Source organism: Kwoniella shandongensis, chromosome 14 (assembly GCF_008629635.2).
Source record: "Kwoniella shandongensis chromosome 14, complete sequence".
NCBI classification, from domain to species: Eukaryota; Fungi; Basidiomycota; class Tremellomycetes; order Tremellales; family Cryptococcaceae; genus Kwoniella; species Kwoniella shandongensis.
In genome coordinates, this window is record NC_089300.1 from 222,111 (window position 1) to 240,609 (window position 18,499).

General features: G+C 50.8%; 7 protein-coding genes across 7 annotated transcripts; 4 read left to right on the forward strand and 3 right to left on the reverse strand.

Moving 5' to 3' along the window:
* Positions 1 to 150: 150 nt before the first annotated feature.
* Positions 151 to 2,751, reverse strand: CI109_107165 (uncharacterized protein; the record flags this gene model as incomplete). Its single annotated transcript, XM_032003622.2, has 8 exons — positions 151 to 297; positions 416 to 511; positions 578 to 991; positions 1,057 to 1,532; positions 1,619 to 1,785; positions 1,852 to 1,920; positions 1,997 to 2,378; positions 2,736 to 2,751. 8 exons carry the CDS (start codon positions 2,749 to 2,751, stop codon positions 151 to 153), a joined length of 1,767 nt encoding a protein of 588 aa, XP_031862035.2.
* A 360-nt stretch (positions 2,752 to 3,111) lies between these two features.
* CI109_107166 (uncharacterized protein) lies at positions 3,112 to 7,454 on the forward strand (the record flags this gene model as incomplete). The annotated part of the gene is made up of 12 exons (XM_032003623.1): positions 3,112 to 3,853; positions 3,914 to 4,015; positions 4,075 to 4,459; positions 4,515 to 4,798; positions 4,853 to 5,495; positions 5,547 to 5,659; positions 5,710 to 6,334; positions 6,389 to 6,923; positions 6,984 to 7,027; positions 7,090 to 7,267; positions 7,329 to 7,374; positions 7,432 to 7,454. 12 exons carry the CDS (start codon positions 3,112 to 3,114, stop codon positions 7,452 to 7,454), a joined length of 3,720 nt encoding a protein of 1,239 aa, XP_031862036.1.
* Positions 7,455 to 7,660: 206 nt separating this feature from the next.
* Positions 7,661 to 8,839, reverse strand: CI109_107167 (uncharacterized protein; the record flags this gene model as incomplete). The annotated part of the gene is made up of 4 exons (XM_032003624.1): positions 7,661 to 7,844; positions 7,998 to 8,353; positions 8,577 to 8,620; positions 8,746 to 8,839. The coding sequence occupies 4 exons, from the start codon at positions 8,837 to 8,839 to the stop codon at positions 7,661 to 7,663; spliced, it is 678 nt and encodes a 225-aa protein (XP_031862037.1).
* Positions 8,840 to 10,210: 1,371 nt separating this feature from the next.
* CI109_107168 (uncharacterized protein) lies at positions 10,211 to 12,001 on the forward strand (the record flags this gene model as incomplete). The annotated part of the gene is made up of 7 exons (XM_032003625.1): positions 10,211 to 10,275; positions 10,455 to 10,491; positions 10,554 to 10,681; positions 10,755 to 10,988; positions 11,042 to 11,275; positions 11,329 to 11,738; positions 11,787 to 12,001. The coding sequence occupies 7 exons, from the start codon at positions 10,211 to 10,213 to the stop codon at positions 11,999 to 12,001; spliced, it is 1,323 nt and encodes a 440-aa protein (XP_031862038.1).
* A 491-nt stretch (positions 12,002 to 12,492) lies between these two features.
* On the forward strand, positions 12,493 to 14,599 carry CI109_107169 (uncharacterized protein; the record flags this gene model as incomplete). The annotated part of the gene is made up of 5 exons (XM_032003626.1): positions 12,493 to 12,806; positions 12,901 to 13,662; positions 13,723 to 14,018; positions 14,080 to 14,432; positions 14,513 to 14,599. The coding sequence occupies 5 exons, from the start codon at positions 12,493 to 12,495 to the stop codon at positions 14,597 to 14,599; spliced, it is 1,812 nt and encodes a 603-aa protein (XP_031862039.1).
* A 626-nt stretch (positions 14,600 to 15,225) lies between these two features.
* Positions 15,226 to 16,638, forward strand: CI109_107170 (uncharacterized protein; the record flags this gene model as incomplete). The annotated part of the gene is made up of 1 exon (XM_032003627.1): positions 15,226 to 16,638. One exon carries the CDS (start codon positions 15,226 to 15,228, stop codon positions 16,636 to 16,638), a length of 1,413 nt encoding a protein of 470 aa, XP_031862040.1.
* A 382-nt stretch (positions 16,639 to 17,020) lies between these two features.
* On the reverse strand, positions 17,021 to 18,395 carry CI109_107171 (uncharacterized protein; the record flags this gene model as incomplete). The annotated part of the gene is made up of 7 exons (XM_032003628.1): positions 17,021 to 17,077; positions 17,147 to 17,290; positions 17,357 to 17,519; positions 17,582 to 17,718; positions 17,823 to 17,978; positions 18,035 to 18,098; positions 18,166 to 18,395. 7 exons carry the CDS (start codon positions 18,393 to 18,395, stop codon positions 17,021 to 17,023), a joined length of 951 nt encoding a protein of 316 aa, XP_031862041.1.
* Positions 18,396 to 18,499: the final 104 nt, after the last annotated feature.

Genomic DNA, 18,499 nt, shown 5'->3' on the forward strand with positions numbered 1-18,499 from the left:
AAAAGAGCTACGATCTATAATGTTAATCAAAGTCGTACAGACCAACCCAATCAACAACCTCCTCCCGCATTATCGTCTCCTGACGATATTGTATGGATCGTTATCTACAACACCTCTTTCCCTACCATCGCTGGTGTGCTGGTGTAAGACCTAGACTTTCCAACGTCGACCTAATAGCGTCAAGCCTAGACCACCTATCAAACACGATATACCACAAACTGCGAACGTAGCTCGAAAACAGTCTGTGCCATGACATTCTGTCTCTGTCCCAGGTGTCGAGAGTAGCGCGTAGAGGTACTGCGACAAAGTGCAGAGCGGAAGTCAGAAGATTGTCGATCAAGCGCCTCAGTCTTTTTCAGGGAGGGGAAGTGGGAAGTGGGAAGTGGGAAGTGGGTAGGTGGAAGGGCTGACTCACTGAATATACTACCGAGCCGACAGCTGCAAAGTATGAGATCATACCCCATGCAAGACCAAAATTGGTCGGTCCGAAATGATGCGACACGATGGCGGGCTACGAATTTGCACACCCGTCAGCTCGAGGCGCTTCCTCTGTGCGACAGTTAAAGGCTAAACTCACTGTCAAGGTGAACAGAGCCCCATACATACTACCCACACCACCGCTCAACACACTCAAACCCTTCTCTCCCTCTAGTCCAAACACGCAATACGCAAACACCGCACTCAATACGATCGAACATAGCCCTATGAATGCCGATCTGCTCAATTTCACCTTTTTTGTCCTCACGAATACGTGCGTAGGAGCAGTTGGGTCGGTCCGATGTTTCGGATTCGGCAGATGTGTGAGCGGCGGAGAGAGGTAATCTGCCAAGAGACCCGTGACGAGACGAGAGATTGTGGATGAGAGGGAGAGGAGATAGACGTGTTTGTTCCGTAAGGCCAGAGGGTTGTCGGTACTTGCGTTGAGGAGGTCGATTGTCGATGGTAAGAGAGAAGTGAGGATAGATCCTATGGACGAAAAGACCATCTCGCCCTGTATACGCCATACGAGAATCAGCTGTTGCTCGTTGGTCGAGTACCAGCTGAGGACTAGCTTACCGGTCCAATGACAAGAGCCAAAAGAATCCCAAAGATCCAAAATCCCTTCCAATCGCCAACCAACTCTTTCACTCCCCATATTTCATTCTTCCCCTCTTCAATCTCCTCTCTCGCCGCTTCCGGCCCACCAATCAACAGCGGTGTGTGTTCATCTAAATGCAAAAGCTGTCCAATCGACCTCGACATCTCTTCTTCCGCTTCCTCATCTTGGTCTTCATCCAGATCGTCACCTCCGCCTTCGAACTTGAGTGACTCTGGAAGAGGTTCAGGCAATACACGCATGAACAAAAAGCCGAACAAGTTGACAGCGGGTGCGAGGATACCGAGGAAATAGATGAACTTTGCAGCGTTGAGATCACCATCTGACATGAAGATGGGGAGGGTCGAGAATGACGATAGGACAAGAGCGGATAGACCGATAAGTGAGAGTGGAAGGGAGAGGGATAAGGTCGGGAAGCTGGGGAATGACAATGTAGCTGTGGTGAACCACAAACTGAGTCAGCGAACTGATCGGAAGACGAGAAGTGCAAACCGTTGAACGCGAACTCGAACTCGAACTCACCACATGTCAGACAGGCAAAGTACGTCCCGACCGTTGCAGCTCCGACGAGGAAGTAAGCCACAGTGAGATAAACATGGACGTATGGTGTTTCAGGAGTACACCTTGTCAATATCGTAGAGAACGAGAGATAGCCTATCGCGCTCAGAACAGCGGATAGTAGTGAGCCACTAACAAGTACACGAGTTTCTGATCAGCTCAATCCTTCGCTGTCAAAACCGAAGTTGCGAGCTTACACTCTTGGGCCATATCGATCTGTTATTGATCCAAGCGGTGCAGCCATAAGGTAGACGCCCAATACTCCGCTAAGTTACAAAGTAGATTTCATCAGCTCAGACTTTGACGCCCCGTTTGGTTAGACGAGCGATATCATTGACATACCCAATGACTATCGTCTGTCCCTCCGTACCCTCCAATTCCAACTTCCTAACAACAACAGGCCCATATGTGCCCCAACAATACACCCCATTCGCCTGTAACGCGCTCAGCGCTATACTGAGACACGTTAGCGCTGTTTGGACAGGACGAGGGAAATCGAGGGAAAGGATGGTGGATCGCCATGATCGTTTAGAACGAAGTATCGCGTCCAAGTCTGGAGGATCGAGGGGTGTTGATAGAGGTCGTTCAGTATCGTACGTCACTGTGGCAGGGTGACGAGGCGGTGATCGTGCCATCGCAGCTCGTAATGTGTAACTCGTCTCAGAAGTGAAGCACCAAGTCGTAACGCGAGGAGATCGTGAGATGAAGAAAGAAAGAGAGATAGCTTGATTGTTGTTGGTAGATAAAGTCAGCCCGGTTACGATCAAGCGCTCTCTTGCATTGGGAGTAGTGATGGGGGTTGTTTATCGGCGAACTCCGCTACACCGGGATCCGGCCGGACAAACGGATTTCGGGTTTGGCATAGGTATGATGATTCCACAATGAATCAACGCATAGCTAGTGATAGTCACCAAAGTCCTGGGAGTGATACTGTTGCAATTAAGCTGTAGAGGGTGATTTTCATGTCTGGCGAGATCGGAAGGCATTCAATGAGTTACCGGAAAGCGCCAACGGGTCTGCAGCAGTAGAGTGTGCAGAATTGTACACCACGAATACACTCGTTCTGCATCACCTGACATACAGATGAAGCGGTTCATCGATTCTGTACCTTCTAGCAATGTATCACTAACAGCTGAGGACGTAAGGAAACAGGATGTTGTGATGCCAAGTTGTATCAACCGACCGTTACACGGAACGGAATCAGGGAAGGGACTGAAAATAGTGCCAGGAAACAGCGTAGCCTGACTTTTTGTCGTCATTGTGTTTGGACTCGACGTCACCTTGATCAAAGTCCCATACCTCTCTGTGTGCACATATATTGCTACTAGTGCTGCCTGCGCCTCTGTCTTCGCCACCATCCAGCCTCTCTTCACCACCATCTCATCCACCACAGAGACAGTTGCTCTTTTTCAAACACTGATGAAAGGAGATCTACAAAGCAATTGAGAGTAAACGTAATGTCAAACGATTCGAGCGGGGTAATTACCCCACATACGTCATCCCACGCTCGCAGTCACGGTACAAGTAGCAGTAGTAGTAGTGAGAATTACGAAACGGCACAGCAGGACCAAGACAACGAGGATAAACTCAAACCCACTTCTCATTCGTCTCTCACCACTGATTCACAACCATTGCTACTTGTAGACTTGACACCTCTACCAGGTGACGAGAACAAACAAGTCTTCTATCCTATCATTGACGACAGCTCCGTCAACGACACCGACATAATAGACAAAGACAAACCATTGCCTGTTCCGCCCGTCAAGATGTCACACGCCGACGGAACGAACGGTCATTCCAATGGGAATGGGACCGAGTTCCCAGAACTCCCACCCGCTCCTCCCTCTCGTACTTTCGGACAAGGCTATTCTAGCTCTCACCCAGTCCCAACTGTTCAGTCATACAAGGTCGAACAGGCGGAGCATGAGGAGCAATCGAAAGCATACGCTGCCATGGTGGAGCGACGCGCTCGAGAGGCCGACGAAAGAGAGCGAAGGGCCAAAGAAATTGCGCAAGAGAGTGGGTCAACAGCACCGGGCCATGCGGCCCCTCATACCTCGGACGGTACACAGGTCAAAGCGGGTGTGGATGAGGAAACCAACGCAATCAAGAACCAGAAAGGCATGAAGAACGATCCTAAACCCAACTCGGGCGCCAACGAGAAAGCCAGGATGATGGACCAAATGAACGCGAACCAAAGTGAGTGGTTGTGCATACTTCCCCATAATTATCGCGAGCTGATCCTGTTCATCCCCGCAGTGAAACCTACTGACCGTATTCAGAAGGCGGAGAAAGGTCAGCGACGAGTTCGAGACCCAGTCACCGGAGCTGAGATCATTGTCAAGGATGCGGATCCCAAGGGTATGTCTGTCTTCGCTTGTCCAGCTCTCGAGGCATAGTTGACAAGACGTAATTCTCAGACTTCGACTCTCACACTCCTGCTACGAACGGCACCAACGTCCTCTTCCATGCGTACCCCCCTCCCCAGCCCCCATCTGTCGATGCCATGCTCGGCAAGCTTCGTATGCTCGGGGTCGGTGCTGCGGGTGGTCTGTTCGTCGTGTGGATCAGTGTCGCGTTCGGTAACGGAATCATCAGTCTTATCTGGCGATCTATCCTGTGCAGTGTTATCGGTTTTGCTCTCATGACAGGAATCAGTATCGTCGAGCGGGGTCTCTCAAAGGAAGTTGAGAGGGTCAGGCAGGACATGGGCAGACAGAGGGGAGAGGCATTCTCTCCTCCTGTTCCTGAGAGTGTGGAATGGTTGAACGGACTTATCAAGCTCATTTGGGGTCTCGTCGACCCGTAAGTCTAGCGCGAGTGTCCCAATATGATCGTGAGCTGACTCATTGCCGCGTAGCTCTTTATTCATCTCCGTGGCCGATATGGTTGAAGACATTCTCCAGCAGTCACTTCCTGGCTTTGTTGACGCTGTCCGTATCACCGACCTCGGACAGGGAGTCAACCCACTTCGAATCACCTCTATCCGTGCTCTTCCTGATCAGCCAGGAGACGAGGGTTATCCCAAGTCTGATTGGATTAACCAAGGCAATCCCGACATCAAGTCCAAGGACACAGCAGGAAAGGATATCATGGAGGATGAAGCTGGAGACTATTACAACTTCGAGGTGGCCTTCTCTTACGGTCAGTTGTCACTGAATGTACCTTCGCGAAACTGAACGATTAATCTTCCCACAGCTGCGCTTCCCGGCCAGGGCAACCAACTTCGAGCTAAAAACATCCATCTCCTCATCGAATTCTTCCTCGGTCTCTACGATTGGCTTCACATCCCCATCCCTATCTGGATCCAGGTCGAACAAATCTATGGTATCGTGAGACTTCGTGTTCAGTTCATCCCCGAGCCGCCCTTCGTCCGTAACCTCACCTTTGCCCTCTGTGGTGTTCCATCGGTCGAGGTGTCGGCTATTCCCATGTCGAACAAGCTCCCTAACGTTCTGGACTTGCCGTTCGTCTCCTCTTTCGTGAAGATGGGTATCGCTGCCGGTACCGCCGAGTTAGCAGTTCCGAAGTCGATGACTATCAACATCCAGGAATTGCTATCTGGCGCAGCTGTTGGCGACACTCGTGCTATCGGAATCTTCCTCATTACTATTCACCACTGCGAGGGCTTGTCAGCACAGGACAACAATGGTTCCTCCGACCCATACGTCGTTCTCGCGTATGCCAAGTTCGGCAAACCTCTCTACTCCACTAGAATCATCCTCGGCGATCTCAACCCTGTTTACGAGGAGACTTGTGTATTGCTCCTCACCATGGACGAAGTCAAGGCAAAGGAAGATTTGGCTGCCATGCTTTGGGATAGCGACAAAATGAGCGCCGAGTAAGTGGATCTCGCAACCCAGGGGTCTCGATACTGACTGGCATCGCGCAGTGACCTCGTTGGACGTGTCCAAATCCCCGTAGAAGAGTTGATGCAGAAGCCCAACACAATGATCAGAAGAGAAGATAGCTTGATGGGCTTCGAGGACGCCGACGACATGCCCGGTAGGTACAGCTCATGTCGAGTACCGTCAATTACCTGACGATCTCAGCAGGTAAAATCGTCTGGTCCATTGGTTACTTCGAGAAGGCTCCGCTCGTCAAGGAGCTCGAACGTGGTCCTACTGTTGAAGAAGCTAAGGCGGCACCCGCCCCTACCAAGACTGCTCCCGAGATGGAGATGATGCCCGCAGATGCTGCGCCTAACCCAGCAAAGCAGGACTTGCCACCTCCAGCTCCCGATGTGCAGAAGACCAAGCCGGATCCCAAGTGGCCTTCTGGTGTGCTCTCTATCATACTTCACCAGGTCAACAATCTCGAACGACAAAACCTTGATGGGAAGTCAGGTGACCGAGAAGGTGAAGCCGGTCAAGATACCGACGAACCATCTGAGCAATCCGACAACTTGCCTTCTGGTTACGGTGAATTCCTTGTTAACGATGATATGGTCTACAAGACTCGAGTCAAGCAATACACTACCAACCCTTACTTCGAGGCGGGTACTGAAGTGTTTGTCAGAGACTTCGAGAACACAGTCGTCCGTGTGGTCATTCGAGACAGTCGATTGCGAGAAGCGGACCCCATCTTGGGTATCATCAGCGTCAGATTGTCGGAAGTCTTCTCGGAAGCGAGCAGTGTTACTCAAGTGTACGCGTTGACCGAGGGTGTCGGATTCGGCAAGTAAGTGTGCTTCCTCATGACGACACCGCTCTGAGGCTGACTTTGTAACTGCAGAGCCAACATTTCCTTCGCTTTCCGTGGTATGCAAACCACCCTTCCGCCCAACATGCGTGGATGGGACACTGGTACGCTCGAGGTCTCGGATGTTTCCTTCACCGCAAAGAACACCCAACTTTTCGAGCCCAAGGCTACCCGACTTCGCGTCGTCACCTCTGAACAGGTCGAGACCTTGCCCAAGAAGGAAGCGGAGTTGCAGGGCAACAGTATCATATGGGATATGGACATGCTTCGAATGCCGGTATACTCGCGATACCAGTCTTCGGTTGTCTTCGAGATCGGCAAGGGTGGCGGAGCTTTGGCCGCTGTTGGCGTCGGAGTTAAGCCTGACGCCATCGCTGTTTTGTGGATGCAAGATCTCACCGACGACGTCGAGCAAGAGGTCAGAATTCCCGTCTTCGTTGGACCGGACTTGACAAACTTGCGACAAAACGCCATCAACGACCAAACAAAGAAGTTCCACGAATTTGAGGTTGTTGGTGAATTGACTGCCAGGATCAAGTTGGACTCTGGACTGGACGAAGACCACGAGGTGAGTATCCAGGTGCAAGAGAACGTAAGCGAGGGCGGGTTTCTGACGAGCCGAAAGCAGAAATTGAACCAAAGTCAATCCCGTCGACACGCCCAAGAGGCATAGTGAGTCATGTCTCCCCGTGTCATCTCTCAGGATGGGATACTGACACCTTGATGCTTCGTAGCGACCATATCGAAGGTGAAGCCGAGATTGCTCGAAAGCAAGCTACTTATGACGACGACGGCGTCATCGACAAGAAGGAGAAGAAGGACATAGATCGTGCCCATAAGAGACAGCTCGAGTCGAGGGGCAGAGGCCCTGCTCAGGTCAAGGCTTACAGGTCGGCCAAGTGGATGTTGAAGGTGCGTTGGATCGTCCATTTAACGGCGAGGGGTTGTGGCGCTGACCCTGCTTGACTTACAGGGTGTCAAGGACAGGCTGCCCGGAGGCAAGTCCAAGACTAGAGAGCGTGAGTGACTCTTCTTGCGGTGATCAGTCCGCAAATGCTGATATATCCGTGATGTAGCTACTGTGCAAACCGAGGCTTAGTTGGAATGATGAAGAGTGGAGGGGGACGGACGATGGAAGAGGGAAGAAGTTGCTTTTTGCATACACGTGTAGCTTCTAGTCTTGATAATACAACATGTTATCGATCTAATAAACTATCTGATGCTTTCCACTGCACGTTTCCCATGACCGGGACGACGTGACTTTTGTCCTTTTCAACGATGACGAAAAGAGTGGTTGTAAATGGACTAGTAATCGTCCTCCATACTGACATCACCCTCTGATCGCCTTGTGGGTGATTGATCGTACGATTGATTCCTCTCATATCGGTCATGCGCATCTCGTTCGACGGAGGATGAGGGGTTGTTTAACAGGGGAGATAATGAGTTTGAAAGGTTGGGTTTGGCAGGGCTGATCTGGAGATGTGAGGGTCTATGCGCAAGACGCGGTAAGTCAGCACATTTTCGTAACACACGGGCTCAGATCGTCGTTATCAATAATATTCGAGAGGAGTGGAAGGTGAAGTGGACGGGAAACGGGGACACAAGTAGGTCAAAAGAAGCAGAAACAGAGGGTGAGACATACCTGTTCGCTCTTCCATCTCGCTCTTCCTCATCATTATCATCCAAATAACTAGCTTTCAAAACTCTCTCACTCTTCCCACTCCCACTCCCATTCTGACCCATTGACATAGACGTATCTTGTCCCCGTCCCGCTTCCTCTTCCTCTTCCTCTTCCTCTTCCTGTTCTTGTTCTTGTTCTCTTTGTTCCCTCTCTCTTTCCTCTCTGGCCTTTTCCTCAGCGATCAACGCATCTCTCGCTTTTGCTCGAGCTCGAGCTGCGCGTTTCAAAGCGCGTTTACGTTCTTTCTCCTTTTCGATAGCTTGGAGAGAGGCTTGTTTGCGGAGTTTGGCGATGCGATAAGCTATTAGGTTGTTCTCCTATAGTCGGGTCGGGCGGGCAACGAGAGGGTCGGAGTGAGTGAGAGTGAGGGACAAGAGAGGGGTCGATGGTCAGCTTGGCCTCGCAGAACAAGATATGGAGAGCAGAGCAGGAGGTGGTCCGCGTGAAGGTAGGGGTAGTGTACGTCACAGAGATTAGGTGGACGATCAGATATTGAGTGGAATGAAGGAAGACAGACAAGGACGAGCCGATGACACTCACATCTTCCAGCTCGTGAATTATATCTTGAAGCGCTATGTATCGTCCTACATAGAAGATATCAGCACACCCTCGTCTATCATAAGACAGAGTTTGGTAGTCCTCTCCCCTTCTCGCCTGAGCATTACAAGGGCGAAGTAGTGCGTGTTGCTGGATGTAAAGAACGACTCACGCTTGAACATGTCTTCGTCCGTACGGTGAGCAGGAACATAGTTGACAGTCGCGATGTCTGCTGATTTACGAGTGGGCGATGTATGGGATGCCATTGTAGGTCTGCTCAGACAGTATCAGTTGTGTGTAAGTGGTGTAGAGTTGCTGATGAGTTGGATTATGTGTGACGAGTGGAAAGCGAGTGTCAACGATAGGAGTAAGTGTGCAAGTAGCGTTGCGTTGACTTGGTCCGACTTTATTGACGAGACTCGCAATGTGGCGATTTGACGTAATACAGCATCAACGGCCGTTGTTGGTGGTAGTCCTTATGCAGGCGTCGGTGTCCCGAAGATAGCACGACCGTGGGCTTTACATGCAGCGTATGGCATAGTCCGTTCAACGTGGGCTCACAGGTTTTCTACATACAAAATGTGCTTTATGGGTGATCATTCCGGTTCTAGAGGCGACATCATGCAAAATGGCAAAATGCTGTCCCGCCAGCCAATTAATGCATTTGGAGACAGGAGAACAGATGCGACGTACATTTGCCAGTTAGTTATGCAGCATATTGATACCAGGGGATCTGCTCCCAGATTTCTCCAAGTCCACTGGGCTGACTTGGACCGCATTGCCGAGTGATGATGATGTGAAAGACCTCTGTTCCTGCGGTGCGCAGAAACCGATCAGAGTTAAGAGCCACTTTTTTCGGTAGAAGTGCGTTGACCAAGGTCTCACGCAATGCAATTGAGAATACGACTCTTTCTGTTCCGGTGTAAGCAAAAGCATGTGTTCATCTGTTGTGTATGTGGAAGCCTAGACGGACGAACCCTTTTCGGTCAAGTAGGACGATGAGCGTCACGGTTTTGGGTCACATAGTACAATGCTCGGCAGCGGAAGCTCGAATACCAAGCAAGGACTGGATGAGAGGATTTCGCAATCCACAAACTTGACACCGAGATGTTACTGCATGCGCGATGACCAGATAGCAGGAAACACTAGATCGATTGCATTACCACTGCGAGGCACCTCGTTGCCGCTGTCATCTCAGGATCGAGGAGCTCCTTGTCATCATGACGTGCTTGCTTTCTCGTAGGACCATCCAAGCATCATCTTAGCTGAATTATCGTCATCAATTACATATATGTATCCGAGCAGAAAGCGATGATGAGCTTCATAACAAGCGTGTGAACTTTTTCCATAAGAAATGCACAGTGATGTTACATGTACGTGGTCAGGTAACCTAGAGATGAAAGATAAGCATGAGTGAGTGTGTGTGTGTGTCTAATCACTCATGACGTAAATTCATATGCTGACCCCGGTTAGCATGTAGTTCCCGGTCAACCACAATCCCATGAGAGAAACGTTTCCGACAAAGACTATTTCAACCATACTATCTGCTATCCTTTCGTCTCTTTATCTCTCATCTACCTTTACTCCAGTAGCACACCTTCTTATTATCATCAATAGCATCAGCTTAGAACAATACAATGGAACCGCACAACGTTAATGACCAGTGTCATGATCTAGCAGCGAGGTTGCTGTCGCTTGATCCGTGAGTCACCCAGACTTTACCTGACCGTGCTTCCGCACCTACCCCCGTAGGGTGTTCTGTGACCTTCTATGGCATTCGCTCTTTGACTTGTATTCTCTTGCTTCCTTGACTTTTCGATAGTCTACCAACATGTTCCGCCCCATTCTCAGCTCGCTCCACAGCTAACACCGCTTCCGCAGTATCGAGTACGACTCGGTCGTCAACCAGTATTTTGAGGTGAGTAATCCCCAGGCTCGATTCTCACCTTGGGCAAAAAGGTAACATCTGAATCGTTACAGTCCAACTGCACCTTCAAATCCGATATCTTCGACTTCCATGGCGCTAGCCGCATCAAAAAGTTCCTCCGTCTCGAAGCTGCTATCACTTCCAAGTCGCACCTGGTCGGCAGGTCTCATTACAACGCCCGGTGAGTGCACGGATCACTCTGATCCCTTCCGACTCGAGAGAGACTTATCCTAAACTGCTCGTCCTCATCATAGTGACCATGTTGTGACATTTGCCTACCAACGTACCTTCCATGCCCCGACCCTTCCCACGTTTGTCCCCCTCGCTGGCAGACTCAACAACTTCCTTTACTCGCTGCAGGCCCAACCAGTTTTCGATTCCGAACTTCACCTGAATGCTGCTCAGGAGGAGACAGGGGAAACTAGGTTGTATGTGACCAAGTTCGGACCAACCAGGCACCGTGACGCTTCTTTCATTGAGAAGAACCTGTAAGTTCTCGTGATGCGATACGCTTGTTTGCGCTAATGCGCTCAATTATCAGCCCATACTTCATCCTTCGACCATTCATCACTCTCGTTGCGGTCCTTATCGCGGACATTTTCGCCTTCTTCACCCGGCACTCCCTCCGCCGAGAGAGCCCCATCTCCATCTTCTTTGCGGCTATTGCCGAGTTCTGGGGAAGGCTCACTGGTGCTCCCGCCGACCCAAGAAACTACCCTGCTCCCATCAAGCAGGCTCAAGATATCAGCGAGAAGCTCGCTGGTGCTGTGACTGGGTAGGTTCAGACTATATTCAAGCCGGAAGGCGATCCGCTGACCGCTGTGACAGTGTGCTTGGCTCTGCGCAACACACTGCCCACAATGTCTCATCTCGCGCTCAAGGTTACAGCCCTGTCGAACAAGGTCAGAACATCCTCAAACTTGGTCTCGGTATCGTTGGCGCATCCATCAACACCGCTTCCAACATTACTACTCAGACATTCCACACTATCGGACACATTGAGCAGCAGTCCGTCAACGCCGTCGGCAACATCGCCAGTGGTGCCGTCAATGGTGCCGTCAACCTTGCAACTAACATCGTCACCGGTGTCGAGCATCGAGCCAAGGATATGGGTATTCCGGTTGATGCGTATGAGGACTATGCGATCAAGAACGCCAAGAATGTGGCGGAATGGTTCGGTGTTGTCAAGCAGCAGGCCGATGACAGGGTTCAGGAAGCAAAGGCAAGGGCTAACGAGGGTAGGTCTATCAAGTACCGAGATTGGACGGAGCTGACGATTCCTGTAGCCAAACGTGGAATCAGGCAGACGGGAGAACAGCAGATTGCTACCAGCGAGAGTACCCTCAGCAAGCCCCTCATCCAGGAGCATGTCCCCGTTCCATTGGCTGAGAACCACAACCCCTTGGCTCTCGGTGCCCCTGCTCCTGCCGTTCCAAGCGCTCCTACTGCCCCAGGTGCTCCAAGCTACGCCGAAGTCGCACAACCCCACGAGCAGCAGTAATTCGATCCGCGCCTTTACCTATCATTCCCTTCATACACCTGGGGAACATTCACGATTCAAGTACCTACAAGTCCACTGAAAAGATGAAAAGACCGGTTCTGGTCATCATGTAGCCCGCAAGTTTGACGTTTGATTCATGTTTCCATAGTAGTCTCCTATATGTATTGTGTATATCTGATAACCCATGCTTGCTGCTGCCTGAACTCGTATCGCGAACAATGAATCCAACGCTGTCACGTGAAAGATGAATGATGAACGGTCGGGTGCTGATAACCGATATGAACCGGCAAGCTCCGGCCGGCATGTCCACTGGGATAAGTTGGTTGAACGTGACCTCGTGCAGTGTTTGGGTGTATGAAAGAGGAGACGTGAGTGATATCAGGAGTCTACATAAGGTTGAGGACGTTGTCTTCAATGTCTTCTTGATCATAGCAGTACATACATTACACGGACTGAGCAGTATTGTCGAGCACACTCACCCCTACGTCAAGATGCTTCGATTCACCCCTCTCAGACTAGTCCGCTGTCGGCCTTCTCGATCATCATCCGCTCTCCTTGCATCAACTCGATTGAGTACTACACGACGATTACCAAGCTCTTCTCTTAAGCTCGGCAGCACTCTAAAGCAACCTTCTCGATCCTTTCACACCTCTTTCAACCCTTTTGCACCCAGTATATCTCCTTTCAAACTGCACGATATAGGAGAAGGGATCACCGAAGTCGAGATCCTCAAGTGGTATGTGGAAGAAGGACAGGAAGTACAGGAATTCGATGCGCTATGCGAAGTTCAGAGCGATAAGAGTGTGTGAGTGGGCGATGACGGGAAACGTCTTGGTGTGCGAGGATGCGTCTAGTCATTCCGTCGAGGAAGGCTAATGATCTACTGGTGGTTCATACAGGGTGGAATTGACTTCCCACGCGACGGGGGTCGTTCAAGGTATCAAGGCGGAAACGGGGAAGATGGTCAAGGTCGGACAGGTGTTATGTGAGATCAGGATAGATGACGGAGCAGAAGCCGTCGAAGAGATACATGAAGAAGAAACTCAAATAGGCGAGGAGGAACCCTCAACCACGTCGACGGGTGAAGCAGCTCTCAGAGCTCAGGAGAGCGCGGAAGTTTCCCGAGCGGAAGAAGTGACGGAACGATTAGAAAAAGCTGAAGAAGTCGTCCAATCCCCATCGACGTCGAGCTCATCGCAACCTCAGCAGCCCCAGGATGATCGTCCCTCTCATCTCTTGCAAGGCAAGGACGAATCGATGGACCTTTCTGGACCATCACGACTAATTGGTGAAGCTGCAATATTACCATCTCCACCTCGATCGAAATCACAAACCTTCGCTGAAACTGTAGAACAACGACGTGCTTCCGATTACAACTCGCGAATGGTGGTCAAAGCTTCGCCGGCGGTACGTACACTTGCTGCTAGGCTTGATGTCGATCTTGCCTCTGTCGAAGGCACCGGTGACGGAGGACGAGTGACCAAAGATGATGTGGAACGGGCGGCGGGAAGCACAACAATTGAAGCTGCGGGGAGGTCATGGTCTGTCTCAAGTGGACGGAAGAGGGAGGAGCAGGATGAGGTGACTAGGGTAGAATTTGGAAGGACGAGAAAGGTAATGTGGAGGATGTTGGGTGAACAGGCCAAAATACCACATTTCGGGTGAGTCGTTCGTAATCCCGACTCCAGGACACGTTCACGTCAAAGCTGACTGAGTTGTAGCTATACGCACACTCTCAATCTCACACCGCTTCTACCGTACCTCAAAGCTTCATCTCGTACATCAACCGCAAGAGGCGGAAAGTCAAGTTACCTCGCTGCCGATATCCCTCAAGAGCTCGTACGCGACGCGCCAGCCGAAACGCCACATGTCAGATTAGGTCTATTGAGTTTCTTGGTCAAAGCGATGGTATTGGCATTAGAGGAACATCCGATCATGCGAGCTAGAGTGAAAGAGAGCGGAGAAGAAAGATGGTTGGAGATTGCCAGAGATGGTGTTATAGGTGTTGCAGTCTCAGGTGAGGTCCCCCGGTCAACGCCAACTCACAAGATCTGACTGACGTGAGGCGAGTTGTGCAGATCCAAAATTTGGTTTACTCACACCTTCACTCCCTGCATTACCTCCTTCTACCTCTTTGGGAACGATAACGACCCATCTTCAAGCTTTGCGTCAATCACCTACTAAACCCACTACTCCTGCGCATCTCACCATCTCCTCAGTGGGAGGATTGGGCGAAGCAAGGGGTGCGATGCCCGTCATTCCTCCAGGTGGAGGATTGGCGATCTGTGCTGTGGGTCGAGCGAAATGGGAGACAGAATGGGCTCTAGATGGAGAGAAGAGTGTCTGGGATCTGGATGAGAGTGAGGTGAAAGCAGCGGGGACGAGAGCGGTCCTTAGAGCGCCGGTGGGATGGAGTGCTGATCATAGAGTGGTGAGTACAGCCTCTCTGCCATTTTGTCACATCTCGGAGTGGGGGGTAATCAGGCTGATTATGTGATTTGGATGATATAGTTGGAAGGAGCGGAACTCATAGCGTTCACAGAAACTTGGAAGAGATATATCGAGGAACCATGGAGATGGATACGTCTAGACAGGTGATATGGACCATGACATTTGGGGTCGTTTCTGGGTACTGGGCGGCGTCGATATGGTACGAGCAGCATGCGGAAGGGGTTTCACGGACGGAGGGGGTTTCATGAATGGTACCTCAGTTTCTGATATGTATGTATGTGTATGGCTTTGGTGAGTTGGTAGCATTTTGTGATGGTATCTCCGGTGCATGACTTTGGTACACGACCAGTCCTGGCCTGTAGGCGATTTCATCCCGAGCGAGTAGTGGATTGGTTTTTGTAGAGTCGTTCTGCATAGCGGTCCGTCCGCCCACACCCAGGGTCCAACAACCAGTGAGCATCTCAACTGCATTCGAGACGGTGACAATGGTGTCGCATGGAAGACGATCCTGCTCGTCATGACCTCTGTCTAAATGCATTCATGCAGAACAGAACCGTATTTGGTTCCAGCTCAATGGTGAATGTGCCACAATCGACCCAAGCCTGGTAGCGCCTCGTGTTCCGCGTGTTGACACAAAATCAGCCAACATTAACTTACCAAGTTGTCACTTCCTACGCGTTGATCAATCCCATTCTTCAAGTCATCGATCCATCTCGACCCACTCGACTTGCGCTCTATACCAGCTCACTCGGAGCGCGGTACCTGCATGCGATATGGCCCATCCTCAAATCACAGAAGCTGCGATACACGCTTTCCACCTCACATCTATTAGTCAACCTACATCGATAGATCCGACTCTTATCACTTCGGCTCTGGCGGCATTACCGTTCTTCCCATCTACCCCTTCCCAATCAAGCACTCCCAGTTCGTCGAGGAGGAAGACGACGGCGGGATCCTCGCAGCAAAAACCGCCGACTGGTTCTACCCCGACAGCTGGGTCGAAGAAGAAGCAAAAAGTCGACGGAGGATTAGCTTCCACTTCTACCCCTACGACCGGCCCGACGAAGGAGAAGACGAAGAAGCGCGCTACAGATAGTACGTCTGGACCAAGTTCCACGCCCAGACCAGCCTTGTCGCAAGATGAGATAAGTCGGTATCACGCTTCCTACCCTTCTCCATCACCTTTCCATACCCCGGGAGGTGCATCCGGTTCTGGCTCTGGCTCTGGATCTGGTGTAAAGAGAAAACGATCAGAGACGAAGAAGAAAGTGGTCAGGAATACACTATCGTGTCCTCTACCTGTACTGGGGAAGATACCCATGGCTGGATCGGCAGCGGAAGTAGGAAAGGGCAACAGGAACGAGGAAGGACGACAAAATACTCGCGGTCGGATCAATCTCAGCGAAGAGAGATATATGACTATACCTCAAGAATGGAGTAGACTCGAGAGTAAGAATAGGAATCAATGGGATTTCACCTCTATGATTTGGGAAAACGATGAGGATGAAGAGGAGGACGATGATGGGGAAGTGGACGAAGTGGATGCGTTTATGGGAGAAGGGGGATTTTCAAGGGAAGTATCGTTCGTATTGCCGAATAACGATGATGAGATGGTCCCTTCTTCCTCGATGGTGGAGATGACTTCCACGCCGACACCCGCGCCGACTTCGACAAGGAAAAAACCAGGTACCCCTTCGTCTTCGACAATGGCAAAAGAGAGTTCGAAGAAGAAGGAGAAAAGCGGGAAACGAAAATCACAGATCCACGCCGATGTCAACCCTCCAACGCCATCTCAACCACAACAACCGACAGTAGCAACTGAATCAGAACCAACGACATTGCCTGCTTCACAAAGGAAGCCGGCGTCAAAGTCCAGTTCGAAGAAGGAAAAACGTAAATCCCTCTCTCAAGTCTCCCAAAGTACACCACCCACCACCACGTCCGACCTACCCTCTTCACAAGCGCCATCCACGCAACCCAAATCAAGTACGAGCAAGAAGGAAAAGCGTAAATCCCTCGTGGGCACTCAAGCTACTCCAATCATCACAACTATGGACTTGCCTTCCTCGCAAGCTTTGAGAGATAACGATATGGTCACTCCTTCGCCATTGGAGAAAAAGGCAAAGAGGAGAGAATCGGGGAAGAAGAAGGCACCGAAATGGGTGACGGAGACTCCTAAAGCTTAAAGCAGACTGGATAGTATTTGTAGCTTTTCTGAAAGATGGGAAGGGAGTGTTAATTGCGGAGCGGAGGGGTGGTGATTATGCTTAGTTGGCTGAATAGGAAAGGGCGAAGTAAACTGGCCGTCTTTCCGTTGTACACAGTTATATCAAGCATGACGAAGTGGGGAAAGGTATATCCTTGATAAAGTTGAGCCATTCCGCCTAAATGTCGTGTCTTTCATGTAAACGTTCGTCGTGGATGGTATCGAATGTATACACCAGAGCTGGGTACCCTCTACGATATGTATATTACCCTCGCTGGGCCCTTTTAAGACGTACTCGTCGACAATCACTCTTTTATCCAGCCAGCTGCATACTCTATTATGTCTCATCGCCACTACCCTCTCTACCACAACGTGTCCATCATCTTCAAACTCAACTCGACACCCAAGAACGTCGCAGCCTACATGAACCACCCTACATCAGCACTGCCTCATCCACGTCTCTAGGTCTAGAGCACAACTCCACTCACATTCGCAGGCACAGCTCTCGCCATAGCTGGTCCGAAACCCTTCCATAACGCCTTGACACCATCCGCAGCGATAAGTTTCCTCGCACAATCTAAGAAACCAGAGTATGTTCCGGTAGGGGCAGATTGAAGTCGAGATTTGATCGTCTGTTACGATCGATAGAGGTCAGCACAATTCATGATCTTTCTTGACGTAGTTTGGAGCTGACTCACATCAGGAGGGATGGCAAGACCCCACATGGCAATACCGGCACCGCCACCTGCAAGCATGATAGCTGGGACACTTAATGGAGGTGCGGGAGCTTTCTCGCCGTTGGGAAGGGTCGTTGGTTCGCCGGAGAGCTTCCTCTTCAACAACTCGTATGTCGCAAAGTAACTAGATGGTAACACAGCTTTAGTACTTTACAGATCTGCAAGTGAAGTTAGACCAGCACTTACGCGGCACTTCCGGGACCATCTCGTGCGAGGGTAGCAATTGTTCCTCGGAACAGAGATCGCATACCTCCTTCGGCGTAGAGCTTACGGACGACATCGACAGGACCGGTGTATGATGCATGTCCACCTTGACCTTGCACCTGGAGATGAGCTGTCAGCTCCGATTGTGCGAAGGGCAATAGTGAAACCGAAGAAAGAACAAAGTCTTTTGTCTCAGCGACGAGAGACAAAGACGACTACTCACCTGAAGCAGAACCTTTACTCTCTCCGCAGGTGCTGCTACTAGTGTAGCGGGTATAGCACTGAAACCACCAGCGAAAGCGAGCTCGGCAATGGATAGATGTGAGTCAGTTCGGTTGGGTGTGAGCGAATAGACTATTCGTTTTCCGAGATCATAACCCTGCGACCAAATGAGTCAGTAGGGGCGACACGGGAAGCTTACAGCAAGCCACTCACCCAGAACGAGATAGCGAAGATGGGTGTCACACCGATGATAGGAGGTGTGATACCTCGGTACATTCTGAACAAGTACACAGATACAGCATCAACAATCGTGTCGAAGCTGAACCAGCTCAGCTCTGACTCACCCTCTGATACCATCTTTCGCTACTGTCTTCCTGACCACATCGATCGCCCCGGTATATGTGCCCGGAGGAGCAGTTTGTAATCTCGTCTTCGTGAGATCAAAGGGATGTCCGACCAACACACAAGAGATACCACCGAACCCTCCCGAGAGGAACGATTTGACCGGATCGACGGTCTGCTTGGTCGATGAACCTTTTGACACCGCTTGGATCTCTGATGCGTCGTCTGACATGGTGAAGGATGTGCTTGGGCGGGTGTGTGTTGAAAGAAGGGAGGCAAGGAGAATGTGAGATGTTGTGATTTTATATTAGGTGTCAGTCCAGAGTGAGAGTGGGG